This window comes from Drosophila takahashii, chromosome 3R (genome assembly GCF_030179915.1).
Source record: "Drosophila takahashii strain IR98-3 E-12201 chromosome 3R, DtakHiC1v2, whole genome shotgun sequence".
Lineage (NCBI taxonomy): Eukaryota > Metazoa > Arthropoda > Insecta > Diptera > Drosophilidae > Drosophila > Drosophila takahashii.
In genome coordinates, this window is record NC_091681.1 from 17,540,645 (window position 1) to 17,558,132 (window position 17,488).

The window sequence follows — 17,488 nt, forward strand, 5'->3', positions numbered from 1 at the left end:
GTATTACATTTTTTGTTTGGAGACATTACACTTTTCTATATTACAGTGTACCATCAACAGATTTATTAAATGATTAAAACTAAGGCAGAATTTATTCAATCACATAATCCTTATCAAAATCGTATTTTTCTGCCTTCGTAGAAGATGACCCTAGGCTAAAGCTATCCAGAACGTCTGTAATTTTGGAGATTTTCTTCTCGTTGCGAACATTCTGTTTCTTCTTTTGCTTTTGCAGTTGTTTAATGCCTTTGTTAAGGGATTGGTTTTCTGGAATTAACAGAAATACAGGGGTTAATACGATTCCATGATGGAAATTCGGTGTTGCTTACCTTCCAAGAGTAGACTGGGATCGACCTTCTCCTTTTCTTCATCCAGCTTTCGCTTGCGACCCTTGGCAGGTTTTTCCTTCTCGTCTATGACCAAATTTTCAGTCACTTTATCGGCAGGATTCTCTATTTCACGCGGTTGTCTTATCTCGAGTGGCCCCGAAGACGTTATTTCCATAATTTCATCGGTTTTTTCAGCGCAATGCTCTAGAATCTCTGTCTCCATGGACTCGAAGTTCTCTACGTCGAATTCGCGGGCCTCGGAGTGTACAATTGAGGCACTTATGTGCACACTTTGGGCTTCCTCGACTTCCGGAGGCTGTGTGCAGTATTTGATTTTGCCCGTGTTCCAATCGTTGAGCACACTTCGTGCGGCGGCCACAACATCGGGAACTCCCTTCTTCAGGAATTTTCCTATGGTTATATTAAGATAAGTGAGTATTCTGTTCTTTAACAAGTTTAATATTAAAAACTCACCCATTCTGGCTGCCTTTTTGGCGAAGAACTCCTCGAATGTGTCGTAGCTTGTTATATCGTACATGGTGCAGAAGTAATCCTTGCTGGCGCGCTTTAAAACGCTCTCAGCGATGGTGAAGGGATCTTTTACATCACCCACGCGCTGCGCATTCTTCAGAACAGCATGTGAGTTTTCACCTCCGCTGGTGAACACAATGCCGGGGCAATCAATTAGTTTTATTTTCGAATCCAGCTCAACTTCCTGCATTGACCTGAAAAATAGAAGGCGTTATAAACCAGTTGCACAAAGAAAACCACGTGGAGTATGAAAAGAAACTCACTTGGTTACTCCTGGCGTGCTGCCCACCATGCAGGATCTGCCGCGGGTTAGTGAGTTGATGATGGAGCTCTTGCCCACATTCGGGATGCCCACAACGCCCACGCGAATCGAGGTCTTGATGCCCTTGTTGCGGCAGTAGTTGCCCAGCATGGACATGAGCAATTCGGCGCCAATGCAGACGGATCCCTGCATGGCCTTCTCGGTCTTCATCTCGCGCAGCTTGCGGCGTCCCAGCCGATTGGCCTGATCCTGTGTGGAGGCCTTGAAGGCGGTGACGGGTCCGCTGCGGCGGAAGTACTTGATCCAGTTGTTCAGGTTCTCGCGCGGCACCAGATCGGCCTTGTTGAGCACCAGGACCAGTCGCTTGTTGCCCGGAGCACCGCGAACGGCGCGCTCCACCTCGTTGCAGCGGGTTCCCAGCGGATCACGTGCATCGACCACTTCGAGGACAACGTCGGCGTTCTCAATGACCTTTCGGAACTCCTTGAAGTACTGCTTCAGGGACTGCTCCCGGGTGACGGCATTCTTGTACTTCTTCTCGTCCGCATCCTGGGCATCGTTCTCGTGCATTATACCATGCACGGTGCTCCGCATGTCCGCATCCTCGACCATCGACTCCAGCGACTTGAACTTGCTCTGTTCGCGCTCCACCTTGAAGGCCTCGCGGCGGGCCAAACGCTCCGCCTCCTGGCGCTGCTTGGCCTCCTCCACCTCCTTCAGGATGTCCTCCTTGAAGGGGCAGATGTTGGGGATCTGGATGAGCTTCTGTTTCTTGCTGCCCTTCTTCGGATTCTTCTTGGCCGCGCGACGTTCCTTTTTGTTGTGGTCGCGCACCTTCTTTTCGATCTTGTGCTTCAGGCGACCGGTCAACCTCTTGGATTTCTTAGCTGCGGAGTGGTTGGCAACATGTATAACTATTTTAACTTAAAGGGTTTGGTAAATACTCACTCTTTAACCTTTTTAGAGCCATTTTACACGAGGATTGCCGGAATCAAAACCAACTTAAAACAAGAACACGTGAAAATAGTCTTCTTCTTGCTTTTTTGCCAGCCACCACGAAGCGTGGCCACTTGTTGTGGCGTGTTAGCCAACACTGCCAGTGTTGCCAGACCGGCGGTGTGATGTAATTTGGTTTTTGTACACCGTCTGCGAATTAAATTAAAAATGTCTCTTAAAACCGTATTATTAACTGCTCTGCGGAGCATCACCTTGCCAGCTGTGCCACTCCAGACCTCAAGGATACACACGGGCGTTTGCTGGCGGAAGGCGGAGGACCGCAAGGAAATGCTGGCATCTTTGCCGGCCAAAGACGAAGGAACAGTGGGCGAGAAAACGGTGGACATCGATACACTTATCAATCGGTAGGTAATTCTTAGCTTTTCTTAAAACAAAAACTGATATATTGCATTATTTACCCACAGCAAGGCCAAGTTCTTCCCGGATGCCAGCACCGCCACCCAATTGTTTAATGGAATGCCCTTCAACGAACTGCCCATCTGCAACATTCGGGTTTCGCCCAACAACACAATTATTTCCGTCACGGATCACAAAGGTTGGTTATTTGGATGACTGCTGTTTCTTTAAGACCTGGATGTACTATTAAAATATCTATTACTTTTAGGAGTCCTCCGACTGATACGATCCTGTGGCATTGAGGGATTCAAAAACACCCGCAAGGGAACCAACATCGCTGCGCAAGCTACTGCTGTTACCATTAGTGGAGTAAGTTAAACCCCGGAATAATGGTAATCCTAATAGATCATAATCGGAAATGACCCCGAAAAGGTTTTGTAGTCATTCAAGTTTTTGGCTAATTTGAATTTTTATTTAGTGCGTCATAATAACGTTACTTTGTAAAATATTTTATGTTTATACTATTGCAAAAAGAACTACTACGTTGGTAAGAATTTTGTAATGCTCAGATCGACCCATTTGGGATCTATTCCTTCTTTCTTTATGTTTTTTTTATCAGCTAGGGCAGTCGATACACTAATCTAGTTTTAAAATCTGGTTTGAAAGCTATATATTAAAATTATATTGATAGGCATACATAAATATATTTTAAAATCAAGGATATAACGAACGAAATAATACAATTTTATTACAGAAAGCCATTGAATTGGGTTGGAAGACAGTTCGAGTGAAGGTCCGTGGTCTAGGTCCTGGAAGAATGGTAGGTTCAGAATAAAATTTCCATCGTCTAAGTAAAACTAATTAAATAATTTGACTTTTCCCAGTCGGCTATCAAAGGATTGCAAATGGGTGGACTAAACATTGTTTCCATAACCGACAACACACACGTTTCATTTAATCCCCCAAGACCCCGAAAACAAAGGAGTCTCTAATCTTCAACTTGTTAAGACCTTTGTTTATAAACAAATATACAAATAGTCGATAAAAAAAACCAAAAATTGATCTTTGAAATGGAATAAACGACACTGTCACGGTGAGTGAGTTTTAATGGAAACAAATTTATTTATGGCCGACATGTCACAAGACATGTCCGTAATTTGTCGACAGCTTTTTACGGCGCAATAAATATGACTTGATTTAAGTTACTTTACCATCCCACAGGCTGAAGTCTAAAACAGGTGTTATTAGATTTGTAAAATATTTTTGTTTTTTTATTTAACTTATATTACTAGCTTTTTACTTATAAATTACTATGGATGCACATAACTCCTTTGATAATTCTAATCTAAAAAAAAAGTACAATATGCAAGTTATCAGTATGGATGCCTAAAAAATACATAAAATACGAAACTTTCCTTCCACTAATCAACTATTAACCCTAATCAATCTTTATAAATTGGGCTGACGAGCGCCAGTTAATGTTATGGATGCCATAAAAACGGTTTGACTAAATATCACCTAGCGAACACACTAGCAATATACTTCAATGGAATGCTCCTTCTCAACATGGAATTCTTGGGGATACGACGATCAGGCTTTGTACAATGAATGATGTTTTTGGTTGTGGCTAGGCGTGAGGTTCGGATTCGTATTGTCATGTGGCTGCCGTAGTGAGTTTTCGCAGACGCCCTTCGATGTGGCTATGAAACACTTTCGCCGCTGTGCTCAGTAAACATGCTTTTCGCGCCTTGTCGAACTTATGAAGCGGCACCTCCAATGGGGTTCCATCCTTCTGCTTGAATGGCGATGGGTTACACCTTCGGAATTTTTCCTGCATTCTGGCCCAGGGGCAGCTCGGATTGTTCAGCTCCTCGGATTTAATGGCGGGTATTTGAAAACTATGTCGTTCTGGAGGAATTTCCGGCTTTACGTCTACTTCAGAGTCACAATTATTGCAGCCGCTCATCCCGAATGAAGTGTGAAACTGCATATTGGACGCGTTTCCATATTGCGGACTGCCACTGCCGCACGGATTCTGTGGTGAAGTGCCATGCCTTCCCTGGTCGTTACCTCCATCTGGCTGTGGAGCGTCGCTCTCTTCGTAGTCCATAAACGTGGTCGAACAAGCTGGCTGATAAATAACCGCCGACGCATGACCAGATCTTCCCGATTTCAGCGGCGTTCCCTTCGTCCAAGTATTTGTTCGCGGATCGTAAACCTCAACGATGGACAGGAAGTTATTTCCATCGAATCCACCAATTGCGTACAGTTTTCCGTCCAGCGGCGTCAGCGAGAGAGCACTGCGTGCGATCTGGATTGGTGCCACCATGTCCCAGGTATCGTTTTCGGTATCATAACGCTCCACAGTGGCCAGTTGTCGGGTGCCATCAAAGCCTCCCACCACGTAGATGTACTGGTTAATGGCCGCCACACCTAATCATAATTAATTCGAAATTTAGTTTAACTCAAGATAACAGGATGTTTAGTCATTCTTACCCGCTCCACTGCGACCCGTTTGTAGCGGTGGCAGGAAACTCCACTCGTTGTTCTCCGGATGATAGCACTCTACGCTGCCCAAACGCTCGTTTCCATCGAAACCTCCGATGGCGTAGAGCAACCGATTGACCACCACCACGCCGACACCCAAGCGCTTAGCATGCATCGGCTGAACGAGGGTCCAGCGATCGAGTTCTGGGTCATAGCTGAAAATAGATTATAATATACCATTAATATGTGGTTATAACATAATATATTTAACATAATTATCATATTGGTTGTTGGAGAGCTATCTTTTAGAGAAAGAGGTATGTTTTAGTAATATTTTGGTGTATTTTTTTTTAAGAAAACAAGTTTATTTTTTAGATTTACACGCTGATTGATTTGGAATTTAATTACATGCTCAACCCAGTATAACCTTCTATATTTAAACAATATGTTTTGTACAAAGTACTAATGTTGTGAAGAAAATTAGTATAAGGATTTGTGTCGAAAAATTAATTTGTTTGTTTCTGTTCTGTGCAGCTCATGACTTACGCAAGCAATAAGAATTTTAGGAATTTTTTGCAAGTTTTTTATATATTCTTAAGTAGTTGGCATAGGACAATTCATGATAAAATCTTTTCTCGGCTTATAGGCTAAAAATAAGGAATTTTTAAATTTAAAATAAGTAGCAAATATAAAAGTATGCTTAATTTTCAGTTTTAATTTCCGCAGGCGAAGCTGCTAGTTTAACATAACATTTGCAACTTCATTGACACGCTTTTAAAATCGTTTTAAATGGGCTATATTTAAACTACCGCTCCACTCGATGTTGAATAAATTAAAATAGTAACTAGTTTGAGATTAACAAAATACAATATTTTAAGCATTTAACTGATCAAATAGGTACTACAGTTATTTCTAGTTAACAAATAATACTCACTATTCCACTGTGCTGTGGTACTCCATGCCCGCGGATCCGCCCACGGCGTACATTAGCTCGTCCATAACGGCCACGCCCACTCGATGGCGTGGCACGGACATCGGAGCGCAGGGACGCCACGTCTCGCTGACGGTGCTATAGCGATCCACCCAATCCGAGTCGTAGGAGGAGCCAATATTGTTATTTCTGCCTCCCACCGCATAGAACTTGCCCTTGAGGAAAGCGGCGCCCAGGCCGGATCTTGGAATGCGCAGATTGGGCAGTGTCGTCCACGTCTTGTCGTCCACATTGTAGGCCTCCAGGATGTCCAGTGAGTGGCGGAAGAAGCCGCCGGCCACGAAAATCATTCGTGTGGTGTTGGGCGTCCGCTCCTTGACACCCGGACACTTGTGCAGCGTCAAGTCCTTGAAGATCTTGGCCAAATACTCCCGACAGGCGGGCACCTTTCGCAGAACATCGCAGTTTTTCATCTGCTCCTTGAGGAAGTTGGGCGTGAGGAACTGGCAACGCACGGCGCCCAAGATGTGTTCCATTTTGCAGTGCCGATTGTCCTCGTCGTATTTCACCCACTTGAGCACAGCGTTGTAGACCTCCCGCTCCTCCTGCACATTCAGTTCATCTCGGCGGATCAGCGCTATCAACTGATAGGCCGAAAGCTGCAGGAACTCCTCCTCTTGGCACACCTGAAAGAGAAGCAAAAGATGTAGTTTTCGGGGTAAAAATATATAGTAGAGATTACTAACCTGCGTGAAATTCCGCTCAATAAACACATTGGCCTTCTTTTGCAGCTCAACGCAGCCGTGCTGCTCGGCAAAGTGGGCGATGCCAATGGCATTCGTGGGGTCCAATTGGCGCTCCAGGAAGGCACAGCAGGCATCGATTACGTTTGGCACTTGGAACATGGTGGCCGCCGGCAGCAGTTGGCACACGGTCACCTCAGTCACTCGAATCTGGCCGGTGTACATGAAGTAGAGGATGCGGGACATGGCCGTGGGACAGACCTAAAAAAAGAGCGAAACGGACGAACTGTTCATCCATTAAACCAACCAATTAGGGGCCGCGCTTGAACTGAACTTACCCCCTGGAGCTGGACGCGCGACATTTCCGACTCCTTCAGTCCGCCCGTGAACATGGCCTTGAAGTAGGGCGATGCGGCGGACAGCACCACTTTGTGGGCGGGAAAGAGCTCCTTCTTCACCTCGAGCACCACGTCCGTGAGCATGCCGTGCGACCGCATCATGTACATCATCTTCAGGGCCTCCTTGGCATAGTTGGACATGCAGAAGGTCATGTCGTCGTCCGTGGCATCGTGGTCATCTAAGGTCGAGTGCACCGATCCAAATCGACCGCCACAATTTGACGAGATGGAACAACTTTCCGAAGTGTTGTTCATCTCAACCTCTGGAAAGTCAATAGATATATTATTAATATATGATATCCATAGTAATTAAGTTAATAACTTAAAGTATTTAAAACTATGAATTTAATGACCATATTATATGGTTACGAGTTTGAAACTAATACACCTTACAACCGAGCCCTGTAACCCTTGTACCCCATCCATCGCAAATAGATCGACAATCAGCTTAGGCTATATATTCTGTTATGTTATCTAATCTGTTATGAATTTGCAAAAATAAAATCCAAGATGGCACTTTAACGAAATCCTCCAAGTGTGAAATGACGTAGTATTTTACGCATATCTAAGATAGCTGAATAATGAGATACGGCAAAGCTTTAATAAATTCTAGAATTAAAAGGGATTCTTGATTTTGTTTGTGGTAAAGATTTGCTTATAATTTTGTTATTTTTAAAAATATTAGTTTTGGAAACGTTCCCCAGTAAAGATTTATTAACTCTCGATAAGAAAATTAGCCAGATAAGATTAAAGTAATCGGTAACCCTTTGAAAAAACCATACTTTTAGTTTTTGGATTACACTCTTTCGAGCGAGTACTATAATGGCAATCGGATTTTGCATTGTCACCACAAACCAGTTTCCCCGTACGGTTATCTTTTACGATAATATCCAAAACGACTTTCAACTGTCTCTAATTATTCAAATATTCCAGCACACGCGCGATTCGGGCAATGCAACTGAAATTACTGCTGTATCACTCCATTACTTTTAAGATCTCACGTTCGACTTCGGGTGACTTCACTGTATAACAATCTAGAAACATTTCAAACATTTTTTCGCCAATCATTGTGGGCTGTTTTAGAGTGTGGGACCCGCCAGAGAACTTGATTCGCAATGTGCACCGTCATGATCAGTGGTTTTTTCCCCAAAAGCCCGAGTAGCGAAATTATCTGGCAAACTAGTTGCAAATTGAACTGTAGACCCATCGTAAAATCCAAATCCAAAACGAACCTTCTGGGGGGCAGGAGAACTTGTTGTGACTGGGGCTGTTGGAAAGATGGCTCTCATATTGCATGGGGCTATGCATTTGGGTCTGCATTTTGAGTGGAGATCCTTTGAGTTTTGTCACTTTTCAAAAATTTCTAGTTCTTGTAATCAGGGGTTTATGTACACACAGCACTCCACTCGAGATAATGTTGATTCGCAAACAAAGACTGTGTGAAAATGAAAGCGCACGATCGATCAGCTTCTGCTCCGCAAATCCACTCCGGCGATCATGCGTGCGCCGTGGAGAGAGCCCGTCAACTGACTGCTATGGTCCGCTCTACCGCTAGCCATCGGGAGTGGGAATCGGAATCGGAATCGAAAGCCCCAGAGGCCCCCGAGACTTATCTCTCGGATGGCGGGGAGCGTTACAAAGAGCGCTATCATGCTTACATGTGACTCGATTCTTTTGGACCCTTGCTTACAGGTGAATATACTCCTTGTTGTGGTGGCGATAAAATTATGTATACCATGAATGAACGCACGGCTTACGAGTCATTTTTTGGCCCGTAACGATGATGCTCACAAATCGGTACCTTCGGTAAACACAATTGTCTGCCGTGACTTTTCATTTCAGGTGAGAAATGCCTAACCTGCCCAGCAGGTTTTTTTTAGGGGAACATGAATTTCCAAATGTTTTATGTACCCATCATCTACCTAATTAATTTGTAGGGTAGATGTAGGGCTATACGACATTTCTGAAATCTTTACGCGCGTCATCCGAGCATTTAGGAATTTCGTTTCGTTGAAATGATAGCTTAAATCTGTTCAAAGTCCGCACAAAATCAGCGAATCAATACCATCAAAACAAAAGTGAAACACCCTACAAACTAAATTCCTATGCATATTTCTTTAAATCTACATACTATCATAATTCTATTGAATACTTAATAAGGAATGACTCTATTATTAATAATTTGATCACTATTCTAGACTCTCTCGCAAGGCATTTTCATAATGCGGCGTTTGAAATCATAATACCTTTAAATGCGTGTGAATTGTATATCTGATTAATCATTGTTACCAAGCAAGCAAATCATGGCAATAAATTTAGAAGTATCGAGTCATGACGGTATTCATACATTTATGTTCCCCTAAATTGAAAAAAAATCACCCGCATTTCCAATTTATGAAGCTATTATCTTACATGACGATAGAAATACATTATTACCATCAGATATATTACACAGTAAATAAAAAATTGTATGAAACCTAATTGCATGTATCATAATTTAAGATTTATTTCTGTATAAATGGTCCTGAATAGAACAGACTTTTAATTATAATTTAAAAGATTGTTTTAATTGGTCATGATTTTAATTTATAAAATTTTTATAAAGGGACCCCATATTTCTAACCAATGATTCTAAAATTTTCAAATTATAATGGTTATGAAATGACATCCTTACTCATTTGTAATTGTTTTAAAATTCAAAAGTTTCGAAAAATATTATTTTTTTTTTTAGTGATCATTTATCTATGGATACTTTATCTGAATCATCAAAGCAAACCCGAAAAACCATCTCTCAGATGAAAAAGGGGGCTTTCCCTGGAAATCCCATCTTGTGATCCGTCATATTACATACACTTCAGAAACTCCAGCTGTGTTGGAAACGGATTCTACTCATTGTTTATCAGAGTGCGGCTTTAAAATTTCCGCGTAAATTGAGGCCGGGTTGTTGGTAAATGAATGATAAAGGCAAAAACTGGGCGAAATAGTGCCGAATCATGCTGAGGAGGCAAAACCTTATACACGTTCTCCGTATATCTCTGTGTAGGTGAAAACAAATAGCGTAATCAGCACGGATGTCGAGAGTGTGTGTGCAGGTACCGTTGAACTTTGCTTCCACATAAACAAATATTACTCACTTACAATCCACTCCCTGTCCCCCTCCCACGCACGTACGAACGGTGCCCTGTACATACATACTATTTACATACGCACACCCACACTTCCAATGCCATGTGCCAAACAGCTGATGGAGGCCATGAAATGGAACTCGCGGAGAAGGCCATTAATTGTGAGATTGTGAGAAAGGCAAGCCACTTTGTTTTTATTTGATTGCTGCAATGCGGAGCAAACATTTACACTGCATTTACAACTCCAGATCTCACAGTCTGTGTATATAACCACGTATGTATATAAGCTGGGAAAGTACACCGTAAATTTCTCCCTTTGTTTCATTGAAGTTTTCACTCGAAGGTAAACTAACGCCCGTAAGTAAATGAAAACATTTGAACTCGGCTTTACAAACTATGCTAGCACTGAGAACTTTATGTGCGATATTTAATTAACAGTTTTTATATTTTATTTACTGCTACTCACAGGTTTATTTATTTATTTTGACACTGCCACTCCGACTTTTTTTCTTCTGCGAGAATTCAAGGGTTGCCGGATAGTTTGAAAAGGTTAAAAATCCCTAAATTAAGGTCTTACTGCTCAGTCAGCTGCTTTTGTTTACAAACAAAAATAAATAAGAATTGCAAAAGATATGGCTTAAATTAGATAATAAATGCAATTTTATATGAACTTTAAAACAGTAAATTGTTTAACAAATCTTTTATCAACAGCTGATTTGTAACACAAATGTTCCGTTTTTTAGCTGGTCACACTGCTGCCCTTTGGAATTCCAATTGGATTTTTGTGCAATATTAAAAGTACTCAAAGTTACTTAATAGCTTAAGTACAGAGATTAATTAAAAATGAAGCCGGCCTTGAAGACGATTAATGCCACAGGAAAACACACTGCCTCCGTGATATTCTTCCACGGATCCGGCGACACCGGCCCGAATGTTCTGGAATGGGTGCGCTTCCTTTTGGGAAGGGATCTGGAGTATCCGCACATTAAGATCATCTATCCCACGGCGCCCAAGCAGAAGTACACCCCGCTGGACGGGGATCTGTCCAATGTTTGGTTCGACCGCAAATCCGTGAACATTGCCGCCCCGGAGAGCAAGAAGAGCATGTCCCAGTGCTACGAGGCAGTCAACCAGCTCATCGATGACGAGGTGTCCAGCGGAATCCCGCTAAATAGGATCATTGTGGGCGGATTCTCCATGGGCGGGGCAGTGGCCCTGCATACGGGCTACCATTTGAGACCCAGTTTGGCCGGCGTATTTGCACACTCCTCGTTCCTGAATCGCGGTTCCGTTGTCTACGAATCCCTGGAGAACAGTAAAGCGGATTCCCTTCCCGAACTGCGAATGTTCCACGGGGAACGGGATACACTAGTTCCGCAGGACTGGGGCCTTGAGACTTTTGAATCCCTTAAGAAACTGGGCGTCCAGGGCACATTCCATCCGCTGAGGAACACTCTGCACGAACTGAAAACCGCCTCCATCACGGATCTTCAGAAATGGATTCTGGAAAAGCTGCCTCCGTTGGAAAACCAAGTGCAAAACAAGCTCTAAGTGGCAAGTATTAAAAAGAAATATATTTTAAATAACAAACTAACTTTTTACTCAATTGCAGTGTTTGGCATGAAACCCATGCAATTTGGAGCAGCGCAGAGGCAAGTCTTTCCATCTGTTACCTTTTTATACTGCCCCTCTCCGCCGTAATGAAAGCACAGCTCCTCCTGGGCCCGAATATCCCGGGCTGCAAAAATACCTAGGGATATACGATACATTACCTCCATAAATCGGAGTAAAACCAGCAATAAAACTCACCTATTTTCGGTATAGGACAGTCGATTCGTACTGCTGCTATATGGCAATTGGGTTCACAGCTGTGGTTTAGGTATCGCCCGATGTTTCCACGTCTGGAAGGATCCACGATGGTCACCTGTTGCTTCTTTTCGCTGGTATATTCGTTTAGAACCAGGACGTAGTTCATCACGCCAAGTTCTTCATTAATCTTCAAGCGTCTTTTGGCTTCCGATGCGGTTAAAAGTTCTCCGGCATATTCGCAAATGTATCCACCTTCTGGAATGTTTACCGTTGTGCGCAGACCTTTGGATTTGTAAACTGGAGAATCGAATATTTCCAGATTTTCCCTTGGGCCGTACTGCACAAGCCGATTGGAGCAGGTGGTTCTACTGCACTTGCATAAATCATTGCACTCAATGACGGGATTTGAGGATTTCCTGAGTACTAATTCTCCCCCATCCGTTAAGCACTCATATTGAGCACCATGTGGACAGATTTCACTATTTTCGCAGGCTCCATTGCAGAAACATTGGTTCAGAAGAACAGAATTGTACTCATCCGCCAAACGTTCAAAATCTAAACTGTCATCGCTCGGCATCAAAACCGATTCCAATATATACTCTATACTATCTGGGTGCTCGTAGTCGTCACAAAGAGCTATCCTAGATCCATTCATTTTAAGGATTGTTTATACTAGATTATTTTTATTTTCTTAATTTATGGAACCTTAAAGCGATTTTGTATTCCAGAATATCGGATTCCATTCAGTCGGTCACACTCGCAATTTGAAAATTCTTGCAATTTAAAGTTTAAATTTTAAAAGAAAATTTCCCATAGAAAATATTTTATTTTTATTCTAATATCCTTATATCTTTAAATTAACCGCTTGAAATTGGGCGTTACCAGACTTTCAAAAAAGGGCATCTTCCCTTTTCGATGAGCTCCCACTTCCCCTGCGTGTTGAGTTTCCACCGCTCCACCATGTTGGATTTCCCACTCCGCCGCAGTGTTGGGTTTCCATTTCGGAGCGATGAAGGGGCTGATTTGGATCCAATCGAAGTTGTCGAACGATTGGCAGCACGTCTGAACTTTATGGGAGCCTGGTAGAAGTTCATCGAGTCGATGGCTTCAAAATGGTTCTGAATATATCGATTTTATTGGGGATTGCCCGCTGGGCGGAGGGACATTTTTCGAATGGCAGGGCCATGGTATCTGCACATTAGAAAGTAAAACGTTATTTGCCAATTGATAAATTAAAATTTTAATTCAGGAACTAACCCTTTGAAAATGTGGTACATTCTCATTTATTATCTTTGATTTGACTAGTGTACTTACATATTTTTGTTACATTTCCTATTACACAAAAGAATGGTCTTATCACCATTTTCGGGCACCATTTCCCGTTGTTGTAAAGATTATTACAGCGCTTCCGGTTATTACATATCTGTTTATTTTCAAAGAACATTATTCATAATTTTGTGTATTTTCAAAAGGATTCGTTTTGCTAATCAGAGAAGATGTTTTAAAAGTACTTCCGCAATTGTAAATTTATTAGTTCAGAAGGGGAAATTAAAATGTACATACTCAAAAATATTTATTGTATTTTTATTTAATGACAAATTCAAACAAATATTTAAGCATAAAATGCTTAAAAATTTCACTAAATGTCATCTAAAGGGCTCCGGAGGAATGTACGAATTAACCAGTAGACAATTTCTGAAAATGAAAAATTATACAATATGTTTCAAACAGGGACCGTAAATAACAGTCATTTGAGACTTTTATTTTAAAAAGACTACTGTCATATTTTGTTTTAAACGTCAAAAATAACACTCTTTTTTACTCTTGTCCACAAAGCATATGCATTTCAACAAATCTGGAGAGCAAATTAACTGTTATTTGTCCATGTCTATAAAGTCCATAAAAACAAGTAAAATTGTTGATAAAAAATTGAACAAATCTCAGTAGGCCTTTTAAAATAAATGTCTCAAATAACTGTTATTTACGGTCCCTGGTTTTAAATAATCACTTGGCTTGTATCTTACCATAGTTAATCATTGAAAAGAGTATTTTTCAATTCCTTGGCTAATCTTGTGACCTTTGTGATTTTGTCCTCCTCCTTCTTTTCGTACAAAATAAATGAGGTTACACCAACCGCAATTAGGACCAAAATTACGGTTATGATTAGGATCAGAGGAGTACAGTTAAAGCAGCTAAAAATGTTTACCAATATTTAATTTATTAAGTATTTGATATATCATAATGATAAGATATACAAAAGAATCGTACTTTGAGCATTGTTTATTGTTAGAAACTACATAATTTTTACAAGTTGATAACGTTTAACTTACCCAATTCTTATATTTCCGGCCATGTTGTTGCTGCTTTTATAAAAAGTTTTTGTATTTTAAATGGAACTAAGGAAAACCAATCCAACTCCCAGTCGCTCCCGCAAACGAATGATTGAATTTAGTGCCTAATCTTCTTTTGAAAACTTATCTTAAGGTCGCAACATCCCACAATGTTGTATTTCGATATATTTTAATTTGTCGAATATAATAATACACTGGTCAACAAAACAAATGTTTACGAAATTTTTGTATCTTTATATTTTTTAATTTTTAAATTATTTTTTCTTTTTTTAATTTGTTAAAAATGTTATGTTGCATTAAGCTATATTTTCTTATATACATCTATTTATTTGAATAAAAGTCGAAGCACTTTTTTAATTTTAAATTAATATAAAGATTCGGTAAAATTTAAAGATATTATTTAGCTTTGATTAGAGCTAAGGTGGATCTCTCATAAATCAGTCTCAAGTGTTTCCAGGTTTGGATGCCAATCGTTGCTAAGTTTATGTTAAGGACACTAATTAATATTAATAAAAATTAGATGATTATATCGTAAACTTAGATGTAAGGGACCGATCTAGTTAAATGGAAACATATTTAAGTTGTCTGGTACTTTTTGTATTACAAGAAGTTCATATAATTTAAAACTTCGGGTTCGTCAAAATGTTTGCTTAGAAAAGCAAAGAAAAAACACCCCGTCCAGAAAAATTCTTGCGCAAATAATTATTTTACTTGTAAAACCATTTTTACTATATATTTATTTTTTAATGTATGTTTTTCTGAACTTAAACATCATAAATATTAAATTGTAAAATACGTGTTGCGTGGAAACATTGTTAGTTGGAGATTCAAAATAATATTTAGAGGGTGTAATATTTATTTGTACTGTTACTCAAAAAGTTTAACAATTATCCTCCTCTAAAAGGCTCCGGCGGTGTTTGTTTTGTGTAAATTGGTGGCAATTAAATGGAATTATGCAAAGCTTGGAACATTTTTGGATGTGAATTTATCTGAAATTATAATTGGTTAAAACTTTAATGAAGAGATTGTTTATTGTACATAGGTAATTGTTACTTACGTTAGTTGATTTTATTTGCTTAGGGCATCCTTGATCTTGTCAAATCCTGACTGGATGTTATCGGTTACTTTGTTGGTGTACTTGGTAACATCATCCTCCTTTTCATAGTAGTAAATGAAGTAGACGGCCAATCCGACCACAATGATGACCACCAAGAAGGTACTGATGACTGAAATCAGCACACTGAGAGCACAGTTGAAGCAGCTGAAAAGATAAGAGTACATTTATAATATTTGATTTCTTTATTTTCGAAAACTGTTGTTTGGAAATATTGAAGTGTTCTATAAAAGGGAAACGATGAGATCATTCTCTATATCTTACACATGTTCTAATGAGATCATCATCAGTAATAATTTATTTTAGTTATATATCTATATTTTTTACTTATTTATCAAATGATGTTTATAATTATTTTTTAAATGGTCATCCCCAGTATAATTGTTCTCATTAGTCTTAATAGTTAAAAAGAAAAGTCTTCTGCCAGCACATAAAAATGATGCAATACTTCCGAGTTAATTACGCATGAAAAGTTGTCTAATAAAAATGCACCCCAAATAACATTCGTAGATTAAATTTCCACCCCAGCAGCGGGTTAACAACTACGTTTCGAGGGCCAAGAACTGGCATTCCAACGGAAATGCGAAACCGGCGACAAGCTGCCGGTTGTTGGCTAATACCAACGGGGCGGGGGGATGGCGATTCCTGGGGGTAGATATGTATTCAAGGAATAATTCCGTCGCGCCTCGATGGAGCCAGGACCTTCTGGAGCCAGATGGTACATATACATAAAGGAAAACTAATGCGTCGAACTACAAAATTCTCGCCATGACCACATTCTTTGTTTGTATCTCATAGATACGCAAATACGCGGGCTTTCAATTGTGGCCACTGTGCGCGAATGTGAACAAGTATATAAATATATATATCTGTATGTGCCTTAGGGAAGCGTGAGCTGGAATAATAATAAGTAGTCTTCTGTGGCTACCATGTTGCATGTCATGTACGTATATTTCTCACAGCAACTATGCGTATGATTCCATGGACAATTAAGTAATTCATTCTGCCCAGCCGTTTGTATGCGATGATACGCCATCGAAAGTGGAAACACTTTCAGGTAGAACGGATCGGAGTACCTACAGATTCTCATGCGGTTTGTTTACCTGCTCTCATTGCTTTCGTTTTGCGATATGGAAACCTGTATGTATAAGAGTCGCAAGTGAGAATTCGCACAGGGGATTTCCAGTTTTTCTCTGAACTCTGCTTCCGCTTTTAAATTACATTGTTCTCTTGACGCTGCAGTGTAGTATTATAAATAAAAACAGCTCCCTCGGGAACACTGTTTTTATATAAAGATCTTTTTTAATGGGAGCCCTACATTTAAGTATGTAAATATGGGGAACTTTAGCTATCAGGTGGTTGTTTCCTTATCTTGTTTGCTGTCTTACTCACAATTCCCGATCTATTTATAATTGCTTAGCTATTTTCTGCTGCCTTCTTAATGGTGCTCTACTTGTAGAAGATTCTTTAAACTTTAAATTCTCTCTTACAAGGCCCTAGACTTTTATAATGCTAATCCAATTAATAAAACTTACCAGCAGGCTACGTTTCCGGCTAGGCACTTGCACATCTTGAACTTCTGTTTTGTTGCTGAAGATGTCTGATCAAAATAAACAATTTCGAATATCGTCTGCAATTAAATAAATAATGAGAATTTTACACCACAAGAAAGGCATCCAACTCACTCGACAAAATTTGTTTAACTAAACCCAGAGAGAATGAGCGTCCCAGTTCAGTTCGAAAACTTCTCTGCCATACATGTTCGACGGCGCACTGTGGTGCATATTCGAGAAATTGATAATACAAATTTAGAAAATTTATGATAAATAAAAATGTTTAATTTTCTTAGAATTTTTAAATATAGGTTTTATATTTTTATTTTTTATAGGTTTTGTAATTTATTAGCCGTAGACTTGTTACACGTACACCTTAAGATGGTAAAAATTGAATAATCATTCCTGAATTTTAAATTATTATTTTTCATAAACAATAAAATTTTGAAAATTTATTCATGAACTTTAAACTTTAGCTCTCAAACTTTATTTTATTTGTTTG

General features: G+C 40.1%; 6 protein-coding genes and 1 long non-coding RNA gene across 10 annotated transcripts; 2 read left to right on the forward strand and 5 right to left on the reverse strand.

The window, feature by feature from the left end:
• Positions 1 to 31: 31 nt before the first annotated feature.
• Positions 32 to 2,211, reverse strand: Ns1 (Nucleostemin 1). The gene is made up of 5 exons (XM_017149570.3): positions 2,071 to 2,211; positions 1,124 to 2,009; positions 804 to 1,054; positions 330 to 740; positions 32 to 267 (listed from the first exon to the last, which is right to left on the reverse strand). Exons 1-5 carry the CDS (start codon positions 2,090 to 2,092, stop codon positions 92 to 94), a joined length of 1,746 nt encoding a protein of 581 aa, XP_017005059.2. The 5' UTR covers positions 2,093 to 2,211; the 3' UTR covers positions 32 to 91.
• mRpS11 (mitochondrial ribosomal protein S11) lies at positions 2,211 to 3,533 on the forward strand. The gene is made up of 5 exons (XM_017149575.3): positions 2,211 to 2,483; positions 2,544 to 2,674; positions 2,744 to 2,844; positions 3,230 to 3,295; positions 3,360 to 3,533. Exons 1-5 carry the CDS (start codon positions 2,287 to 2,289, stop codon positions 3,465 to 3,467), a joined length of 603 nt encoding a protein of 200 aa, XP_017005064.1. The 5' UTR covers positions 2,211 to 2,286; the 3' UTR covers positions 3,468 to 3,533.
• Positions 3,534 to 3,727: 194 nt separating this feature from the next.
• Keap1 (kelch like ECH associated protein 1) lies at positions 3,728 to 10,694 on the reverse strand. 4 transcript variants are annotated; one of them, XM_017149565.3, is made up of 6 exons: positions 8,267 to 8,381; positions 6,975 to 7,297; positions 6,640 to 6,897; positions 5,897 to 6,579; positions 4,972 to 5,177; positions 3,728 to 4,908 (listed from the first exon to the last, which is right to left on the reverse strand). In XM_017149565.3, exons 1-6 carry the CDS (start codon positions 8,352 to 8,354, stop codon positions 4,130 to 4,132), a joined length of 2,337 nt encoding a protein of 778 aa, XP_017005054.2. In that variant the 5' UTR covers positions 8,355 to 8,381; the 3' UTR covers positions 3,728 to 4,129. The 4 variants fall into 4 exon arrangements, with proteins under 4 accessions (XP_017005054.2, XP_070072827.1, XP_070072828.1 ...); XM_070216726.1 differs by lacking the exon at positions 8,267 to 8,381 and adding an exon at positions 10,626 to 10,694 and having other exon boundaries at positions 3,729 to 4,908; XM_070216727.1 differs by lacking the exon at positions 8,267 to 8,381 and adding an exon at positions 10,245 to 10,263 and having other exon boundaries at positions 3,729 to 4,908.
• On the forward strand, positions 10,502 to 11,980 carry LOC108062769 (lysophospholipase-like protein 1). The gene is made up of 3 exons (XM_017149574.3): positions 10,502 to 10,516; positions 10,903 to 11,713; positions 11,772 to 11,980. The coding sequence occupies exon 2, from the start codon at positions 11,003 to 11,005 to the stop codon at positions 11,708 to 11,710; it is 708 nt and encodes a 235-aa protein (XP_017005063.2). The 5' UTR covers positions 10,502 to 10,516; positions 10,903 to 11,002; the 3' UTR covers positions 11,711 to 11,713; positions 11,772 to 11,980.
• Positions 11,712 to 12,681, reverse strand: LOC108062768 (probable histone-lysine N-methyltransferase set-23). Its single transcript, XM_017149573.3, has 2 exons — positions 11,969 to 12,681; positions 11,712 to 11,909 (listed from the first exon to the last, which is right to left on the reverse strand). The coding sequence occupies exons 1-2, from the start codon at positions 12,621 to 12,623 to the stop codon at positions 11,758 to 11,760; spliced, it is 807 nt and encodes a 268-aa protein (XP_017005062.2). The 5' UTR covers positions 12,624 to 12,681; the 3' UTR covers positions 11,712 to 11,757.
• Positions 12,682 to 13,516: 835 nt separating this feature from the next.
• On the reverse strand, positions 13,517 to 14,318 carry LOC138913590 (uncharacterized). The gene is made up of 2 exons (XR_011419379.1): positions 13,993 to 14,318; positions 13,517 to 13,663 (listed from the first exon to the last, which is right to left on the reverse strand). It is a non-coding gene; the product is annotated as an uncharacterized lncRNA (long non-coding RNA).
• A 759-nt stretch (positions 14,319 to 15,077) lies between these two features.
• On the reverse strand, positions 15,078 to 17,063 carry LOC108062731 (protein midgut expression 1). Its single transcript, XM_017149512.3, has 3 exons — positions 16,969 to 17,063; positions 15,377 to 15,580; positions 15,078 to 15,308 (listed from the first exon to the last, which is right to left on the reverse strand). The coding sequence occupies exons 1-2, from the start codon at positions 17,001 to 17,003 to the stop codon at positions 15,388 to 15,390; spliced, it is 228 nt and encodes a 75-aa protein (XP_017005001.1). The 5' UTR covers positions 17,004 to 17,063; the 3' UTR covers positions 15,078 to 15,308; positions 15,377 to 15,387.
• Positions 17,064 to 17,488: the final 425 nt, after the last annotated feature.

What these genes read in the sequence shown, in the direction of transcription:
- Ns1 (XM_017149570.3), bottom strand. Translation starts at nt 2,092, where the DNA reads ATGGCTCTAAAAAGGTTAAAGA. An exon ending in AGCACGCCAGGAGTAACCAA is followed by an intron (nt 1,055 to 1,123) that starts GTGAGTTTCTTT and finishes TCTATTTTTCAG; the next exon opens with GTCAATGCAGGAAGTTGAGC. An exon ending in TCCCAGTCTACTCTTGGAAG is followed by an intron (nt 268 to 329) that starts GTAAGCAACACC and finishes TGTTAATTCCAG; the next exon opens with AAAACCAATCCCTTAACAAA.
- mRpS11 (XM_017149575.3), top strand. Translation starts at nt 2,287, where the DNA reads ATGTCTCTTAAAACCGTATTATTAACTGCTCTGCGGAGCATCACCTTG. An exon ending in CTGCTGTTACCATTAGTGGA is followed by an intron (nt 2,845 to 3,229) that starts GTAAGTTAAACC and finishes ATTTTATTACAG; the next exon opens with AAAGCCATTGAATTGGGTTG. An exon ending in GTCTAGGTCCTGGAAGAATG is followed by an intron (nt 3,296 to 3,359) that starts GTAGGTTCAGAA and finishes GACTTTTCCCAG; the next exon opens with TCGGCTATCAAAGGATTGCA.
- Keap1 (XM_017149565.3), bottom strand. Translation starts at nt 8,354, where the DNA reads ATGCAGACCCAAATGCATAGCCCCATGCAATATGAGAGCCATCTTTCC. An exon ending in TTGAGCGGAATTTCACGCAG is followed by an intron (nt 6,580 to 6,639) that starts GTTAGTAATCTC and finishes CTTCTCTTTCAG; the next exon opens with GTGTGCCAAGAGGAGGAGTT. An exon ending in TACCACAGCACAGTGGAATA is followed by an intron (nt 5,178 to 5,896) that starts GTGAGTATTATT and finishes ATCTATTTTCAG; the next exon opens with CTATGACCCAGAACTCGATC.
- LOC108062769 (XM_017149574.3), top strand. Translation starts at nt 11,003, where the DNA reads ATGAAGCCGGCCTTGAAGACGATTAATGCCACAGGAAAACACACTGCC.
- LOC108062768 (XM_017149573.3), bottom strand. Translation starts at nt 12,623, where the DNA reads ATGAATGGATCTAGGATAGCTCTTTGTGACGACTACGAGCACCCAGAT. An exon ending in CTGTCCTATACCGAAAATAG is followed by an intron (nt 11,910 to 11,968) that starts GTGAGTTTTATT and finishes GTATATCCCTAG; the next exon opens with GTATTTTTGCAGCCCGGGAT.
- LOC108062731 (XM_017149512.3), bottom strand. Translation starts at nt 17,003, where the DNA reads ATGTGCAAGTGCCTAGCCGGAAACGTAGCCTGCTG. An exon ending in GCCGGAAACGTAGCCTGCTG is followed by an intron (nt 15,581 to 16,968) that starts GTAAGTTTTATT and finishes TTATCTTTTCAG; the next exon opens with CTGCTTCAACTGTGCTCTCA.